We start from the raw sequence: 17,353 nt of genomic DNA, 5'->3' as shown, positions 1-17,353 counted from the left end.
CAGAATTTAATTGTGTAATGTAAATATTATCAAATATTTTTTTTAAGCACCAGAGATGGACATTTTTGTTTTGTTTTTTCCTTTGGTTTATGAGAGGGGAATACTAATATAACCATTGAATATTGCACACACTCGTGTAGCTCTGCACACAAAATGCAAAATATATTATATATTAATATTATTTTCTATTTTCATTACTTTTTGTGCAATCAAATACTCACACTCATACCACTCTGCACCCAAAAAACACTTTTCAAAATCAGGCAATACATTTTTTTTATACATGAATATTTTGTGTGTTTATTTTTTAACCAACATCAGTCCTAATCATAAATATCAAATATTCATTAATTTTCTGAATTTTCACCCTTTAAATGCCAGGTTTTTGTTATGATGCCACTGTGTCTTTAGATGAAAAAAAACAAAACAAAAAAATGAATTATTTTCAATATATTACATGATAAGTAGATTATAATTATATCACAGCCTGGGATATGTCAACTTTGAATTATATTTAAAAGAAAAATGTATGTAGTGTCAAATACACACACTCATAACTCTTTGCACACAAAATGTGCTTTTCAAAATCAGGCTGTAAAAAATATTATACATGAAGATGATTTTCCATTTTCATTGAGTTTATTTTTTAAACCAACATCAGTCCTAATCATAAATATCAAATATTCACTATTTTTTAACTCTTTATATGTAAGGTTTGAAAAATACACAAAAATATATTATTTGCAATATACTAAATGCAAAGCATTATTGCACTTAACAGTCTGAATGTAACAATTTAGTTTCCACGGTGTATTTTAGACTTATTGTAGGAGCTGAGCTGGAAATCCCAAAAATGAACAAAAATACACATTCATGCCAAAAAATGTTATGCAAGAACACAGCCAAAATTATCCTAAAAATTAAGAATGAAAAAGACATAAAATGCACCAAACAGTCCCTAAAGGGTTACAGGTTGTATGTTGTATTTATTTTACCACAGATTTTCTTTTTAAAAAAAATTGCCAAAATTACACCATTTATCACAGCCAGAAACTGTAGAAATTCTTGTTAGATTTTTCCAATTTCTGAAGGTCCTTTAACACATTATGTGCAACTAACACGTCCGAAAAAAAAAAACATAATTAATTCTGAGCTTAAAATTGTGATATTTAAGTCTTTTTATTCTACGTGTCATTTAAAAATAAACAGTTTGCATGAACTTATGAGCAGCATGTGCAACAAGAGTGAAAAACTTTAACTTTTTTTAACTTTAAAAAAGTTTGTCTTTAACTTTTAACTTTCAAACATCAAAGGGTCAGTTTAAAATCAAAAACTAATTCATGGTAAAGGGAGGTTCACTCATTTCCCCCAAATCACTCAGGGAAAAATATCTGTAGCTTTAAGGAAGGTAAAAATATAAATAACAACAACAAAGTCGCACCTCAGCCACCCCTCCTCTGATAAATAAAGAACAGTCCCAGAGACACAAACAGTTTTATATCTGTCGATTTAAAAGCAGTTTAAGTGAGAAGCTATTTTATTTTTTCAAAAGTCAAAAGAGTTTTCTTAGCTTTTTTTTTAAAGATCATAATTCTTATTCAGTTTTGATGTAAAAGGGGCTTTGGAGTCGACCTGTTATGGTTGAAACACTTTTTATTTAATGAATTTATGGAAAAGTAGAGAGCTTACCGAGCCTTTAGCAGCATTCCCTCTTTTTGGAAACCTTGAAGTGAAACAGGGGTCCTTAGGATATAGCTGACCCCATTAATGCCTGATTAAATTATGTTTTTGTAGAAATCTGACTGAATTGACAAAAATCCGGAGCACATCGTTATAAAGCCAACACTGTCATATAAAATTTAAAAAGAAAAAACAAAATAGAGATGATTTAAACAGTACAGTAAACAGTTCATTTAGCAATGATGTTATCTGTACAAGCAGTTAATTTTAGAAAACTCTGAAAACTTTTGTTAATTGTTTGAAGTCGTGAATTCTTGTTTGGGACACTATTAACTGTGCGTTTTCTGACATAAGGTAAACTTAGAGGCAAAAAAAATTAAGCAGGTCAACAAAATTGAATAAATCATATAAATAAATTTATGTTTCATTCCCAAAAATGGAATTAGTGCATTCATTGGTTAGAATTTGGGGATTTTATTTTAATTAAGATGATTTGTCCCACTTATCAAGAAAGGGAGCACTCTGTTGCCCTCAGAATATTCGAATGAAGCCACTTCCTGTTGATCATGTGACTTGTGTGATGACCCAAATTTTTAGAGATTTGAAATTGAGTCAAACAATAAAACAAAAACCAAAAAACAGAATGTATGATTCTATAATCATATTCCAAACTAAAATCCGAAATTTTAATTATTCTTGGTGGTTTTTATTGGACCAAAACAAAAGCAACGATTTGGCAGAACGCTGCCCACGCGGTGAAATATGTAGCCCACCTGATATTGATAAGGTCTGCAAATATGACAGTGGCCTGTATTTTATAATCATGTCAAATAATTTGTAGTTTTTGAAAAAACAGAAAGCAGTGATACTCAACTTACAGCCCGGGGCGAAACGAATCATAAAATGATTCATACGGGGATTGTTTTTGTACTGTTAGTATACGAAAGGTGTCAGAGTGCATAAAACACAACAAAAATAGAGCTTGTTTGTCAAAGACTGACAGTGGAGGATGTCCTGCACCCCCAGCAGAAGTCCTCGCTAAGCCCCTAATGTCCTAAAATCCTAGTAATGTCTTGAAATCCAAAATACTTTCTAAAATCCTAGAAATGTCCTAAAATCTGGGCAATGTCCTAAAATCCTAAAAAAGTCCTCAATCCTAGAAAACTCCTGAAATTCCAGCAATGTCCTGAAATCCCCGAAATGTCCCAAAATCCTATAAATGTCCTAAAAATGTCATAAAATCCTACAAATGTCCTAAAATCACACATCCTAAAATCCTAGAAATGTCCTTAAGTCCTTAAAATGTCCTTAAGTCTTTAACATGTCTTAACATCCTAAACATGTCCTAAAATCCTAGAAAAGTCCTAAGATCCTAGAAATGTCCTTAAGTCCTTGAAATGTCCAAAAATCTTTTTTTTTTTTTAAAGTCCTGAAATCCTAGATAAGTCTAAAGACCCTGGTAATGTCCTGAAATCCTAGAAACGTCCTGAAATCCTGGAAATGTCCTAAAATCCTAGAAACACATATGGGGCCCCTGGCCTCCTGTCTTTTTTTAAAAAGTGGCTCCCAAACAAACCGAGCGGAGTATTCCTGCTACTAAGCGTCACAAATACTTTTAAAAAACAGCACTCGGGTCCTCAATGTGAGGTGACATGTGCGCCGTGTCTCTGCCGTGTCCTTTGTCCCCCCGGTTAACGGCCTCAGTCGGCCTGCGGGCGAACAGCACGGCGTCAGTACACGGAGCTGCTGCACGTTTCCATGTAGACAAACTCTGAGGAGGACACCAAAAAAAAAGCATCCGTGTGAGTGCATGGACCAGATCTACCTGGAGTGTAACATAATGTGTATGTGCGTGTGTGTGTGTGTGTGTGTGTGTGTGTGTGTGTGTGTCATACCTTCTCCAGAGCTGGAGTACTGTAGCTGTGTTTTGTCCAGTGGGTGTGTGAGGGGGGGTAAACTGACTCCAGAGGCCGCACCAGTTCTGTAGCTCTGTATCAGCGTTTCCAGAGTCCTAAACCTGTGCAGTCTGACTCCTGAATCCTACACACACACACACACACACACACACACACACACACACACACACACACACACACACACACACACACACACACACACACACACACACACACACACACACACACACACACACACGAACCATCAATAACGTCCTCGCGAGTGTGGACATGAGCGTGCAGACGTTCACCCACCTGAAGACACCAGCCGTCAGTGGAGTGCACCAGCCTGAAGGTGTGCACATACGGCGCTTTCCTGCAAAACACACAGTAAAAAAATGTTAAAGTTTTGCTGCGAATGTGTAAAATCTGAAAGTCACATGTTGAGATGTGATGATGAAATCTGAGAGAGAGGATGTGGATCTGGGGCAAAGGATGGCTGATTTCACTTGTGTGTTTGACACATTCGAGTCAAGATCATTTAATAAATCTGTCTTTTTTCTCTTCATTTTTCTTTTTTTCCTCAATCTATTATTGTTTGTCTCTCTAATATTTAGGCCTCTGCGGCTGAAGCTGTCGCCGGAGGCATTATGTTTTCACGTTGTCCGTCTGTATATTCGTCCGTCCCATTCACACAATATTTCAGAAACACCTTAAGGAAATTTCTTTAGATTTGACAAAAAAATTCAATCACTCAAGAATCAGCTGATTAGATTTTGGTGTCACTTAAAACCTCAGGTCACTCAGGCCTCACAAAACATGCTTTTTGGCATTAACTTAAGAAAAAAATTCACACAAATGTCTAATGAGATAAAACATCATCATAACATCATAATATTCCACAAAAAACCTTTTCTGGCCATAACTCAACGTCGTAACTCAGGAGCAGAAAAGAGACATTTGGTCAGATACTGAAACTAACCTTGAAACAGTTTTGTCTGATTTCTTTGTGTGAAAGTATGTTTCAAAATCCACTCAGATTTTTTAAAAAAAGGAAATTTCAGCACATTTGTAAAATAATAAAGATTTAAAAGGCTTATGGCTTTAATCCTTATTATCTGCATAATGACATTTTGAATATTTTTGCTGTAATGTTTGTACCTTAAACACTTGAAATAAAGTTTGTAGCATATGAGTTTTGTCTGAGTCAAAATTTTGGGACTTTTACTTTGAGTTTGACCATTTCATGCTGCCTTATTTACACATAAGATTATTTAATCTTACCAAATTGATTTTTTGAATTTTGAATTTAGTCCATGAATGCCTGGAAATCTGGAAAAGTAATTAACAATTATACATATTTTCTTCATGACATACTGTGTAACAGCCACACAACGGCACTTTTTTTAACTTTTCTGCACGATATGTCAACAAAGTTGTGTTACTATAAATAAAATGTGTTTGAAAGGTTCAAAGAACCAAGACACAGATGACGGTGCGCCATAAATGACAGAAAAACGTCACTTTTGGTCACATTTGTACGACCCGACTCCAGCTCACCTCACGCACAGACAGTAGGCCCCCTGCACGGTCTCGCTGTCTCTCAGCAGAAAGCTGCCATCATGTCCAAACCTCTCCAGCAGCCTCTCTGTGGCCTCGCTTCCAATCCTCCCATAATAAATAGACCAAACCAGCACCCCCTCCCTCTCCATGCTGCCTCTGAGACGGGCTCCCGTGTGTGCTGAGGAGGCCGAGGATGCAGCAGGCTGCAGCAGGCTGCAGCAGCTGCAGATGAGTGTGTGAAAAACTGTGAGGCAGGAAAAGCTTTTCTGGTTTTCACACTTTTCTGTCATGCAGCTGCGCCTCACACGTCGCTGCACTTTGTCTAACCAGAAAAATGGCTTTTATCTGGTCGATTGTGAGAGTATATTTCTGGCTTCATTGACATGTTTTTCTTAAAACCTGGTTGCCGGTTTGCAAGACATAAATCTGCAAATATATTCTCACAAAATACAACTCATTTCTCAGTCCTGCTCTTCCTCCAACTTCACCGTTTTGCCCCCCGTATCATGACAATAAATGAAATATTGTCTGTTGGACAATATGGGATGTGGCGCAGACAAACACTGTTGGGAATTAAAAGCTGCATGAAAACAGTTTATGATAAACTCGGAGGACAAAGTGAGTTTCAGCAGAAAGACGTGCTTGCAGAGAGCGTACCCCACCCCCACCACACCACCTCTGTCTCCTCCACCCCATTAACCACCAGCCAACCCACCCACACATGCACAAAAACAGAGACAACCAGCAGAGCTGTGGTTTGATTTCATGCTGTCTTTAGACCTTTTCTTTGAAGACGAGACATATCTCAGAGCAAAAGTGTTATTAAAGGGGTTACGTGAAATCCCGATTCAGACTTGGCTTCTTTAACAAGGAAAAAAAATGACAACAATTCAAGCAGAATTCATTAACATCTAAAACTGTCGTTCCAGCTGAAACTAGTAAGTTAAGAACATTCTTTATTTAACTGTTGAGTTTCTCGGCGTTGTAAATACTGTATATATTGTTTGTTTATGTCGTCCTCTGTGCTTATTTCCTTCATCTTCATCCTGCACGTTTTTGTACTTTTATTTATTAATATAGTTTATTTTGCACAGTTATCTTGCTATTTTGCTATCCCTTTGCTGCTGCAATGTTGGAAATTTCCCCACTGTGGGACTAATAAAGGATTATCTTATCTTACAAAAAACATTTTGAAATCCGAGTGAAGCCGCCCTCAGCGTCTGCACTGACGTTATTCGCATTGAAACTAACTTATTTTCATCATGATTAATTGCAGAATTTCTGTAGTAAATCCAGATTAATCAAATCTTTTAATCACATTTTTAATTCCATTATTTTGCACTTCAAAACAGTTTTGAAGTCCATATCGAAACGGTAAATCAATTCTTAACAGATTGTCTTGATCAGGAGTCCAACACCAGCAAAAACCAGCACGAGACTGGTAAAAAGTGTGTGTTTCTGTAACGGGAAGACTCGTGGGTGCCCACAGAACACAATTTTATTCGGATATCTTGAGGTCAAAGGTCAAGTGACGCTGTGAAGTGACCATGACGATTTTCCATCGCCAAAATTTAGCCCAACTTCAGAGTACTCTTCCACCCCGTTACTGAGACGCAACCGTGATTTGATTTGCGTGGCTGACCAAATATGGTCAAAGTGACGTCATGAGGTGGAAAATAGTGAAAATGACAAATTCTAAGTCAAAAGTCCAGAAATAACACAAGTCATGTTTTTCTGCTTTGATGGCTGCGGGATCAAAAATGTCAGTTTGAATGGGTTTCAACGGAGCATTTTTGACCTGAACAGTCTGAATGTAACTATTTAGTTTCCACAGTGTGTTTTCGACTTTTTGTAGGAGCTGAGCTGCAAACTCACTGATTCAAACAAAATACAGAATCTGAACTACACTTATGACACATGCATGAACACACACACAGTTATCAAAACATGAAGAATGCACCAAAGAGTCACTAAGGGGTTAAAATAAAGTCTTTTAATGCCAGCCTTCATGAGAAATTAAACTGTTCCTGTTTGCAGTAAAACACGATGCCTCGTGGTGTTTGGTGCAATTTTGGAGCTCAAATCTTCATTTACGGTAATCGAACCTCCACAGAACTGGAGACACATTTGTTTTAAAGAATCACAACATGCTGGCGATTTATTGTCTTGTTCCAATTAGTGTCGAAATATTTTCCATCCAGAAGTCGGATTTGTTGTGCAACTAACGCTCGCCCCCCACAGAGAGCGCACAATCACAACCAGATGTCCGAGCACAGCCCTCGGAGCGGGGCTGCTGCTCTGAGACCAGCCTGGCTCTCAGTCTGTGTTCAGCATCTTGTTGTTGTGTGACCTAAACAGTGACCCGAAATCAGCACCCTGTTTGCAGAGCCTCCATTCGCGGAGTCCTACTCCACCTCCTCCTCCTCCTGAGCCCGGCAGCTGAGACTCGCTCAGACCTGCAGAGTTTGTCAGAGATCTCGGAGAGCCATGGAGCGTTTGGTGCTGCTGGTTCTGGTTTTGCTGCCGTCTCCTCAGCCAGCGCACGGCAACAAGGCGACCTGCAAGCCGGTGACCGCCAGCTTCTGTCAGGGCGTGGGTTACACCACCACCGCCTACCCGACCGGGGCGGTGGGCTACAACCTGCAGCAGACGGGTCAGATGGTGGAGACAGCTTGTTCTCCCAACATCGCCACGCTCATGTGTCGCGTCGTGGTGCCCGAATGCGGTTCAGAGGACAACAGCCGTATGAAGCCGTGCCGGGCGCTCTGTGAGAAGGTCAAGACCGACTGCGAGCCCGCCTTCAAAGCCAAGAGGTTAACCTGGCCGATAAGGCTGAGGTGCGAAACTTTACCGGAGTCCAACTGCATGCAGGTCAGTATGAAACCACGAGGACATCCACTCGTGTTTTGGGTTTTTCTTGTTAGTTTTCGTAAACGCACAGATGAGAAGACGGACATTTCTGTCAGTTCTGTACGTTAAATATAAACTGCAGCAGGATTAGCTTAGCTTAGCGTAAAGACTGGAAGTCAAGGGAAACGGCTAGCCTGGTTCTGTCGAAAGATTACAAATTCTGCCCACCAGCACCTTTAAAGCTGATTAACACCGTATATACAGATGGATGACAAGACAGCTCCCCAAAAATGTAATTTTTCAATGTGTATCGCCCCCTGGTGTCCGTCTGCAGTAAAGATCATAAAGCCCGCCCCTCCAGGTCAGTAAATGGACATAGGTCAAATTAAGAACTCAAAGTGCAGGACAAATATGTGTTTCCCAAAGATGGTTTCTGTCGCTGAAAGTTGTTCTCATCACCCTGATGTTTGTTCAACTGTTTGTTTTTACGAGAAGTTCGGTTTTGATAAGTTATTGAATTGTAAAAAAAGGGGATTTTTCCACCATGATTGACAGCTGTGACAGCCAATCCAGGCGTTCCAGTTCAATGGAGCTGCTCGCTTGCGATTGGTTAGACGGGTGTTTTGGTGGAAACTCCTCCACCGTACTGTTCTCAATGACATCATTCTTGCAAGATGAATAAATTTAAATTTTGTTTGGTCGCAGTTCATCATCGTTGTTTGGCTCTTATCGTTGTTTCCTCTGCCTGAAACCAGTCACAGTCTTTCTGTGGACATCAGGGACAACCAGAAGACCCGTGTCTCATCAGCACACGGACAGAAGCAGGGATAAAAAATTAAATTAGACATCAGTATTTTATGTCTCTGTTCTTCCAGGGCCCAAACGTCAGTCCCACCCCCCCTGGGACATGTCAGCCCATCACTGTCCCCCTCTGCTCAGACCTGCTCTACGCTGACACCATCATGCCCAACATCCTGGGCCACGCGTCCCAGGAGGACGCAGCACTGGAGATCCATCAGTTTTTCCCGCTTGTGAAGGTGGGCTGCTCTCCTCACCTGAAGACGTTCCTGTGCTCCGTCTACACGCCCAAGTGTGTGTCCGGCCGAGCTCAAGCTCCCTGCAGGACGCTGTGCGAGCAGGCCCGGTCCGGCTGCGAGTCGCTCATGAACAAGTTTGGCTTCCAGTGGCCGGAGTCTATGAGGTGTGAAGCGTTCAGCACAGAGTCCTGTGAAAACGTGAGTGCAACATGAAGACGAGCAAACATGGATGTTTGTCTTTAAAGCTGAAAAAACAATTAATAATAATTCTTATATTTACTGAGCACAATTAAAAAAAACAAGTTACACAATGTCATAAATGAGGCAAAGATGTAGAAACTAAAAACAGCAGCAGAAACTTTAACAAGGTCCCCATCTGGTGCAGCCATGGGATCCAGATTCTTTTTTTTTTTAAATGGTGATTTTTTTTCTCTTTAATTTTTTGCTAAAATTTAGAAACTTTCGGCATTTTTTTCTCTTTTATCTTTTTTTGTAATGAAAAAAAGTGATTTCCCTTTTCTCTATTTTTTGTCCATTTTTTATATCTAACTCTTTTTGGGTTATTTTGAAGAAAACATGCCATCCAAAAGAAAAACTTGGTAATTCCTTTCCTTTTGAATCTTTTTTTTGTGATTTTTCTAAACTTTCAGTGATTTAAATGACTTTTATTTCATTTATTTATTTATTTATTTATTTATTTTTTTTAGAATTTTTTGGCTTTTGTTCTGGCAATGATTTTTTTTATTTTTTCCATTTCAAAATGGTTACATACAAAAATGTATATTTGTGAATTTCTTAAAAATGTTTTAGTTATTTTTAAAGAAATGCCATCCAACACCATGGGGCCGCCAAAATAAATAAAGACCAGCAGCTCCAGAGTTAAGCGAGGTAAAATAACTGTTTCTGTAAACGGAGTCTGGCTTTTGAAAAGTTTTCAGTTTTTTTCAGAAAGGGCCGTCTGTTTGTGAAGTATTAAGCATACTGCTGGATAAATTAGACTTGGATAATCTTACATAAGCTGTGCGAGTCTGTAAACACATGTTTTGATATACTTTTGCACTTGTTAGATGTTGACTGATATTTCTTCTATTTGTGAGGAAAGTTTGCCTTTTTATGGATTCTCCATTTACGGCAGAAGCGCATTTGATGTAACATGGTTGAGTATTTGATGTATAAATGATGATTTTGCGTTTGAAGTATTCCTTTAAGCTTCTTGTGTCCTCTGGTGTGACATTATGCCGAAGAAAATAACTCCGACAGACAAATCCTGCTTCACTTCTTTAAAGGCTCCGTGAGCCAAAGGTGGTGAAAACTGCAGCAGAAAGAAAAATCTTAATTCTCAGATTTGTGTTGTCGTAGACTGAAGACGTCAGTTTGACCTCCTCGTGTCAGACGATCACCGTGCCGCTGTGCCAGGGCCTGCCGTACACGCAGACCGTCCTGCCCAACAGTCTGGGCCACAGCACGCAGGAGGACGTCCGCATGGTGATTCAGACCTTCCTGCCGCTGATACAGGTGGGCTGCTCCCCTCACATGAAGCCTCTGCTGTGCTCCGTCTACACTCCGGAGTGTGTGTCTGGATCGCCGCGGCCACCCTGCAGGACGCTCTGCGAGCACGCACGCACCGGCTGTGAACCCGTGTTAAAAAAGTTTGGCTTCCAGTGGCCAGACACCCTGCGGTGTGACGCCTTTTCTACAGAGTCCTGCGAACACGTGAGTCTGATTGATTTCTGAGTCCAGAATGAAGATGAACGGATGTTTATGTGTCTGAAACCAGCAGGAGGAGTGATCACGCTCTTCTTAGATCCTTTCATTTCTTCAGGTGTGGCCTCTCTTTGTGTTGTATTTTCTGTATACCTGTGACACATCTAGTAGGGTTTCGAAAGGCGCCAAATCTGGCCCCTGACAAGAAATGTCCCAAAATCCTAAAAACATGCTAAAATCAGAAACATCCTAAAATCCCAGAAATGTCCTAAGTTCCTAGAAACATGTATGGGGCTGCTGCGACTGGCCCCTGGCCCCAGGGGCCCCTCGTCATTTTGTAGAAGTGGCCCCCAAGCAAAGAAAGTTAAGTATCCTATCAGAAAACTCTTCTCAGGCCGACTGCCTGAACTTTGTGCAATGAACGAATCGCCCCGCAGATGGCGCCACAGCAAAGTAAAACCGAAGTCAAAGGGAGTCGGACTCGGAGTGACGGTGTGCGCTTGTGTCTCGTTGCAGTACGGCGTGGGCAGCAGCGGCGGCGTCTGCGAGCCCATCACCATCCCGGTGTGTCAGGGCCTGTCCTACAACCAGACCATCACCCCGAACCTGCTGGGACACAGCAGCCAGAGGGAGGCGGTGATGAAGATGTCCTTCTTTAACTCCATGGTGCAGACCATGTGCTCGGTGGACATCCGGCTCTTCGTGTGTTTGGTGTACGCGCCCAAGTGCGTGGCGGGGGAGGTTTGGCGTCCCTGCAGGTCCTTCTGTGAGAGGGCCAAACGGGGCTGCGAGGGCCTGATGACCAGCTTTGGCGTCTCCTGGCCGGACGAGCTGCAGTGCAACTCGTTCCCAGAGGAAATGTGCGTTTCGGTAAGTAACGGAAACGTTGACGGAATTACGAGAGTTCGGTTTGATGACGGAAACAAATCTGAATGTTTTCTTTCTCTGATTATCGATCTCAACGTGAATTCTTTCTTTTCTTTCACAGGAGGACAGCAGGCCTGATGTGAGTCTTATTGGGACCTTTTTTTTTAATAAAAAAAAACAAAAATAAATCTAAAAGAAAACTTAAATGTAGGAAGTTACAGGTGAAGGAGCCCAACAAACAATATTTCAGGAAACAAATTCCTGCCAATATTCCAGAGTCAATAAACTGTATATATTATAATTACTGTATTTCACCTCAAAGTTTGAGTTATTGCATGTTTGTGCAGATCTTCATTATTTAACCCTTTTTTAAGTGTTACATTTTGTAAATGAGTAAAAACTTTGAATGAACCAGCGCTCTGATTTCTGGAACAAACTGACCAGACAGATACGAGAAGCAACTTCTGCAGAAAGTTTTGAGCAGCAGCTCGAACCTCATTTCTGAGCTTTTAATTCATTCTGCCCTCTGTTTGTTTATTTGTTTGTTTATCAGTTTTTTTAATTGCAAATTATAATTGTTATTTGATTTGATTTGTTATTTGAAAGCTTGTTTAAGCTTTTTATACATTTTTACTGTTTTTGCTTTTGTTGTTTAATATTTATTTTATACTTATATTTCTTTTATTTGTTTCCACCTCTGGCCTGTCTGCAGCTTATTTCCAGAGTTATGGTATCCGTGTATTTTTAAAAAAATATTTTTTCTTATTTATCTATTTATGAATTTATTCCTTTCTATATACTTTTTTTTGGCACATTCGCACGTAAAGTACTTTGAGCTGCATGTATGAGAGGTGCATGCAGATAAATAACATAATGATAAAATTATTATTATTATTATTACTGTTATTATTAAACTGTCCTTGTTTCCAACAGATGCTGACCGCTGAAGATGTTCTTGCTAAGCTGAACACGGCGGGCTACTCTGTCCGTGGAAACAGTCAGTTTATTTTCCACTAAATTGAAATGATGACACTGATCTTCTGAATGAGACGTTTTTACGCTCATGATCGTATTTTTTCTCCTCTCAGCCTTGAGTCTGAAGACGGCCCACCTGCTGGTGACGCTCGGAGACGTATCCTTCACAGCTGCGCTGCTGGATCTGTGGACCTGCTCACATTTACAGCATTATCTGTTATCTTTATAACATCATTATATTTTATTAATCAGTTGACATGAAGGTCTGGAAGCTAAGACGAGTGTTAGGGACATTGTAGATTTAAAAAAAAAAAATAGAGGGAAATATTCTGAAAAAAACTCTAATAATAATAATAATAATAATAACTAATGTTGAGAATTTGCGAGAAAAATAAAATATTCATTTGTTTGAATATTATTTCTAAGCTAAAGAATGAACTTTCAACTCACAGAAAAACAAACTGGTATCAGTGAAAGAAGAAACTGTTGATGCTGTTTGTTGCTTTTTTATTATTAATATTATTTAAAGTAATATTACTAATATTGGATACTCTCTGAGGTTACAAAGTTGCAAGTTTGTTAAAAAAAAACATATTTCTGAGGAAAAAAAAGGTAAAATTTGCAGTTTTATAGACTCTTACTTATAGAGAATATTCAGCTTTTTTCTTGCAAATTTACAACATTAACCTTAAAGTTTTTTTTTACAGAATATTGCCCTCTATTTTTTATTTTATTCATATTTTTTCTAAATTTAAATGGCCCCAGTATGCTGGCGTTTGAAGCAGCCTGCAGAGCTTCAGCGTGTCACCAGGTTGAATCAAACTCTTGGATGGAGGTGTTGACTTCGACGTTTTGAATTGGTTTAAAGTCTTTAACGGGTTCTTTCAGGTCGATAAGACCGGAGACCTGAACGTGGTGGAGCTCTTTAATCTGGAGCACTATGTGGCTGCCGTCAGGAGGGAGTACGTGGAGAGCTACGAGAGGCGGACCCCGCCCGCCGTCACTCAGGCCCAGATGAAGAAGATCCTGTCGGCCCACGGTGACGCATCACATCTTTAACCCTTTGAAGCCTGGACTGGCATCAGTGTTCCTGTGCTGCGTTCAGACGCCCTTCACAAGCTATTTAACCCTCCGAACACTGAGCAAATTGGTTCAACTTGACTAACTGAGCAAGAAATGTCACACAAATTGCACAAAATTAGAAAAGAAAAGGTGACAAGAAAATTATTTTTGAAAAAAGTAAAAATAGGTGATGACTATGAAAGGTAAAAATAGATTTAGAATTATATAATATATTTTAATTTTATATTTAAAATTAAAATACAGAAAAAAGGTGTCTTGTTAACTTAATACATTTGTTTGAAAAAAAAATGTCCATAAAATTATTTTTATAATCATATTTTTATATTTAAAATTATGTTACAAAGAATTCTTTAAAATGAATGAATGTATTCATTTGACATTTTCAGTATTTTATTTTAGATTGTTATTCTTGTTTTTTTGTTTTTATTTTTTACTTTTTGTGCTTATTTTCAGGTCTTTTTTAAAAACTATTTTTACTAATTGTTTTGCAAATTTTTGGGCCATAACTCTTATTAAGTTCCTCATTGCCTTCTCTCCATGTTTTTGACAGATATCAAACCAATTTGCCCAGTTTTCAAAGGGTTAAATCCGCCTAGAAAACATTTACTGAGTCAGTCTAGGGTTAATTGTGGATGACTTTTCTTCTGTTATCGTCTTCATCCTGCAGAGTTTGAATTAGAGGATGAAACCTTCAGAGTCATGTGGCGCGAGTATCACTCCAAAGGGGGGATCGACTACGATGAGTTTGTGGCCGTCATGACGAAACTTCACATCCTCAGAGGTAATGCAAACCAAATTTTACTCTGAACCAGTTTCACACAAATAATATCAGTGGTGGAGTACATTTACTGGAGTACTGTAATTTTGTGGTACTTGTACTAACTTAGAAATGTCCATTTTCTGCTCCGCTACATCTCAGGGACAACTTCACTTTTTACTCCACTAATTTTATTTGATGAGTTTAGTTACTTTACAGATTAATATACAAATATATCAACAGATAAATGATGATATTGTTAGATCAACAACACTTTACTGAGCTGCAGGAGGAAACTCAGCAGCATATAAAGTAATAAATATAGGAAATTAATGTAACCTTTAGTGACTGTAAAGCACATTTTACGCTCTTTTCTAAAAGCATAAAAACATGCATTGTATTATTTATGGGAATTTGTCAATTTAATTGTTTGCAAAACTGTTTTTTTTTTTTTTACCATATTTGGCATATAGAGAAAATATATGCTATTTCCACTGGATGCACTATGACAATCAATGTCGCTGCTAATCATTGCCATTTTTAATCATAAATTTAAAAAAAGAAATCTATTTTTTCCTATCTAAAAACATAATAGCATCATTGCAAAAATACAGCATTTAAATGAGTAAAATCTGAAAATTAATGCATATTTGATATTTATGATTATGACTGATGTTGGTTAAAAAAACTCAATGAAAGTAGAAAATCATAATGTATATTTTTTATAGCTTGAATTTGAAAAGTGCATTTTGTGTGCACAGCGATATGAGTGTGAGTTTAAACAATGCACAAAAAATAGTAATGTATAAAATAAATGAAGCTGCTAATCATTGACATATCCCAGGCTGTAAAAGTTGTAAAAAACTGAAGTTTTCAATATTTGCTTTGTGTCTCAGATCGTTTCCAGGCTCATCTGCTGAACGTGCCGTGTGACTGCCAGGTGGCCAGTTTCTCTTTCAAGCAGGTGAGTTTAATGTTTTCAATCAAACCGTCAGAGCAGCTCCTCTGAATGTCCTAAAGCAGTGCTTTCCAAATGGTGGGTCGTGGTCCAAAATGTGGGTCGCAGGTCCATTCTGAATGAATGAGCGACTTGTGAAACTTACATAACATTTTAAATACATGTATATGTGTGTGTGTGTGTGTGTGTGTGTGTGTGTGTGTGTGTGTGTGTTGAACAGATGAAATGAATTGAATAATATTTCAATTATTTGATTTCTGAGTCTGAACCAGTTTTCAAAGTGCTGAAAATATTTAAAGCGTTTTGATGAGTTTGACTCAGTTTCAATGGAAACATCTGTCAGCACTAAATATTGGATTTATGAAATATATTTTGTTTATTAGGGGTTATTAAGAGAAAGTCTCAGACACTCACCCTCTGTAACTTTCATCTTCGGGTTCAGTATGTTGACACACAACACGCTCCACTTGTTGGTTAACGCCTGTAAAGGAACAGAAAAACAAATCTATAAAAATATTCAGCCTGAAGAAAATAATCTATAATGATCAGAAAATCTCCATTAGGACACAATCAATGGATGAGCAGAATCAGCTGGAAATTAACTGACGTCTAAAGCACTCAAACACTTACAGAATCAGAGGAAAATATAAAAATGTATAAAATATTAAAAGGCAACAAATGCAGCATATTAAACTCCACACACTCTCAATTTTCTTATTCAACCCTTTGAAACCTGCAAACTGGTTTGATTTCTTGCAAAAACATCTAGAGAAGGCAATGAGCAAAGTTTATAAGACAAAAAAATAAAAAATAAAAATCACAAAATTAGTACAAAATAACAGGATTTACCTGAATTTAAGCTAAATAGGTAGACAAATAGATAGATAAAATAAATAATAAATAGATGGAAATAATAATAATAATAAATAAATTGATAAATAAATAAAAATAAAAAGGTTAAAATATAAACAAAGACCCCCAAAATGAAAAAAAGAGATTTATACCTTTTTTCCCATAACATAATTTTAAAAAACACTCAACTATCATAATTATAATAGTTTTCTAGACATTTTTCCTTTTCTTGTTGTTAATTTAACCCTTTTTAAAAAGGTCATTTTTGTCATCGTGTACGCATTTCTTGTCAAGTTGCTCACTGCCTTTTCCTCCACATTTTTGAAAGAAATTAATCAAATTTGTACAGATTTCAAAGGGTGCTGAACTTTACACAACACAGCAGATTTCAGGAGGTTGTCATGGGTTACTACTGAACCAGCAATCATTATTAGCCTCCCAAAAACAGATTATAAAACATAAAATCACAAGCAGAAAGATTTGGCACTTACTGACATCTGCAGGCACACACGACAACAACAAACAGCTTCTTAAAACCCTAAAACGAGCTCTTGAGGTGCAGAAAGTGAGCAGCTGAGCGCCGACCTGCCTGCTCACTGCACACCTGCTCCTGACGACCTCTGCAGCGCTCACACCTGATTGGCTGAGCATGACAGCGGCCACGTCACCTGTCACCTGTTTGCTGCAAGTTCTGAGTGATGTTTCTCCTTTCAGTTCATGAAATCAGCCATAATGTGAGGATTCAACCGGAGCTGAACGGACCAGAGGAGGAATTTTATTGTTTAAGTAGCATAGCTGTTTAGAGACCACCATTTTTATTAAACTTTTTTATCGTGTTTGTAAAGAAACAGTCCAAGAACAATAAACATTGGGAAAAAAGATGTGTTTTTAAGCTATTAGCAGTGTCTGAAGTTTAGATTTGTATGTTTGTGTATTTTCAGATCATAAATATGAATTCTGTAAAAGTGTCATCTCACTTACAATAAAAATACTAAACTGAAATAATCACCTCACCTTTTCATATTTCTCTTTATTTACCTTTTTTGGCAAAAAAATCTCATGAAATTTCATGCATACATGGTGATCTATAGTGTAAGTATCTTAATAACTAGTAAAAGAATATTGACTTTGG

General features: G+C 38.1%; 3 protein-coding genes across 6 annotated transcripts in view; 1 reads left to right on the top strand and 2 right to left on the bottom strand.

Moving 5' to 3' along the window:
* Positions 1-966: 966 nt before the first annotated feature.
* LOC121952024 (SH2 domain-containing protein 1A-like) lies at positions 967-5,443 on the bottom strand. Its single transcript, XM_042498534.2, has 4 exons — positions 5,136-5,443; positions 3,891-3,951; positions 3,576-3,720; positions 967-3,451 (listed from the first exon to the last, which is right to left on the bottom strand). Exons 1-4 carry the CDS (start codon positions 5,426-5,428, stop codon positions 3,411-3,413), a joined length of 540 nt encoding a protein of 179 aa, XP_042354468.2. The 5' UTR covers positions 5,429-5,443; the 3' UTR covers positions 967-3,410.
* Positions 5,444-7,116: 1,673 nt separating this feature from the next.
* Positions 7,117-17,353, bottom strand: part of LOC121951775 (uncharacterized protein CXorf38) — a 58,071-nt gene continuing 47,834 nt past the window's right edge. For 2 of the 4 annotated variants that reach the window (XR_015778224.1, XR_015778222.1), the window contains exons 8-9: positions 15,784-15,850; positions 7,117-9,213 (exon numbers count right to left, since the gene is read on the bottom strand). The gene's annotated coding sequence lies outside the window, so the exon portion shown is untranslated. Of the gene's footprint in view, positions 9,214-15,370; positions 15,485-15,783; positions 15,851-17,353 lie in introns of those variants that run through there. The other 2 variants (XR_015778223.1, XR_015778225.1) reach the window with 2 other exon arrangements.
* On the top strand, positions 7,625-17,229 carry LOC121951774 (uncharacterized). Its single transcript, XM_042498237.2, has 11 exons — positions 7,625-8,009; positions 8,864-9,223; positions 10,385-10,738; positions 11,246-11,599; positions 11,718-11,735; positions 12,530-12,593; positions 12,685-12,728; positions 13,460-13,610; positions 14,322-14,435; positions 15,308-15,375; positions 16,936-17,229. Exons 1-11 carry the CDS (start codon positions 7,626-7,628, stop codon positions 16,957-16,959), a joined length of 1,935 nt encoding a protein of 644 aa, XP_042354171.2. The 5' UTR covers position 7,625; the 3' UTR covers positions 16,960-17,229.

This window comes from Plectropomus leopardus, chromosome 12 (assembly GCF_026936395.1).
Source record: "Plectropomus leopardus strain MGB_pleo_1.0 chromosome 12, ASM2693639v1, whole genome shotgun sequence".
Lineage (NCBI taxonomy): Eukaryota > Metazoa > Chordata > Actinopteri > Perciformes > Serranidae > Plectropomus > Plectropomus leopardus.
Note: the sequence above shows the minus strand (reverse complement) of the source record. Positions and strands in the feature narration are given on the sequence as shown.

What these genes read in the sequence shown, in the direction of transcription:
- LOC121951774 (XM_042498237.2), top strand. Translation starts at nt 7,626, where the DNA reads ATGGAGCGTTTGGTGCTGCTGGTTCTGGTTTTGCTGCCGTCTCCTCAG. An exon ending in CTACTCTGTCCGTGGAAACA is followed by an intron (nt 12,594 to 12,684) that starts GTCAGTTTATTT and finishes TTCTCCTCTCAG; the next exon opens with CCTTGAGTCTGAAGACGGCC. An exon ending in GAAACTTCACATCCTCAGAG is followed by an intron (nt 14,436 to 15,307) that starts GTAATGCAAACC and finishes TTTGTGTCTCAG; the next exon opens with ATCGTTTCCAGGCTCATCTG.
- LOC121952024 (XM_042498534.2), bottom strand. Translation starts at nt 5,428, where the DNA reads ATGACAGAAAAGTGTGAAAACCAGAAAAGCTTTTCCTGCCTCACAGTT. An exon ending in GCCTACTGTCTGTGCGTGAG is followed by an intron (nt 3,952 to 5,135) that starts GTGAGCTGGAGT and finishes TGTGTTTTGCAG; the next exon opens with GAAAGCGCCGTATGTGCACA. An exon ending in GTACTCCAGCTCTGGAGAAG is followed by an intron (nt 3,452 to 3,575) that starts GTATGACACACA and finishes TGTCCTCCTCAG; the next exon opens with AGTTTGTCTACATGGAAACG.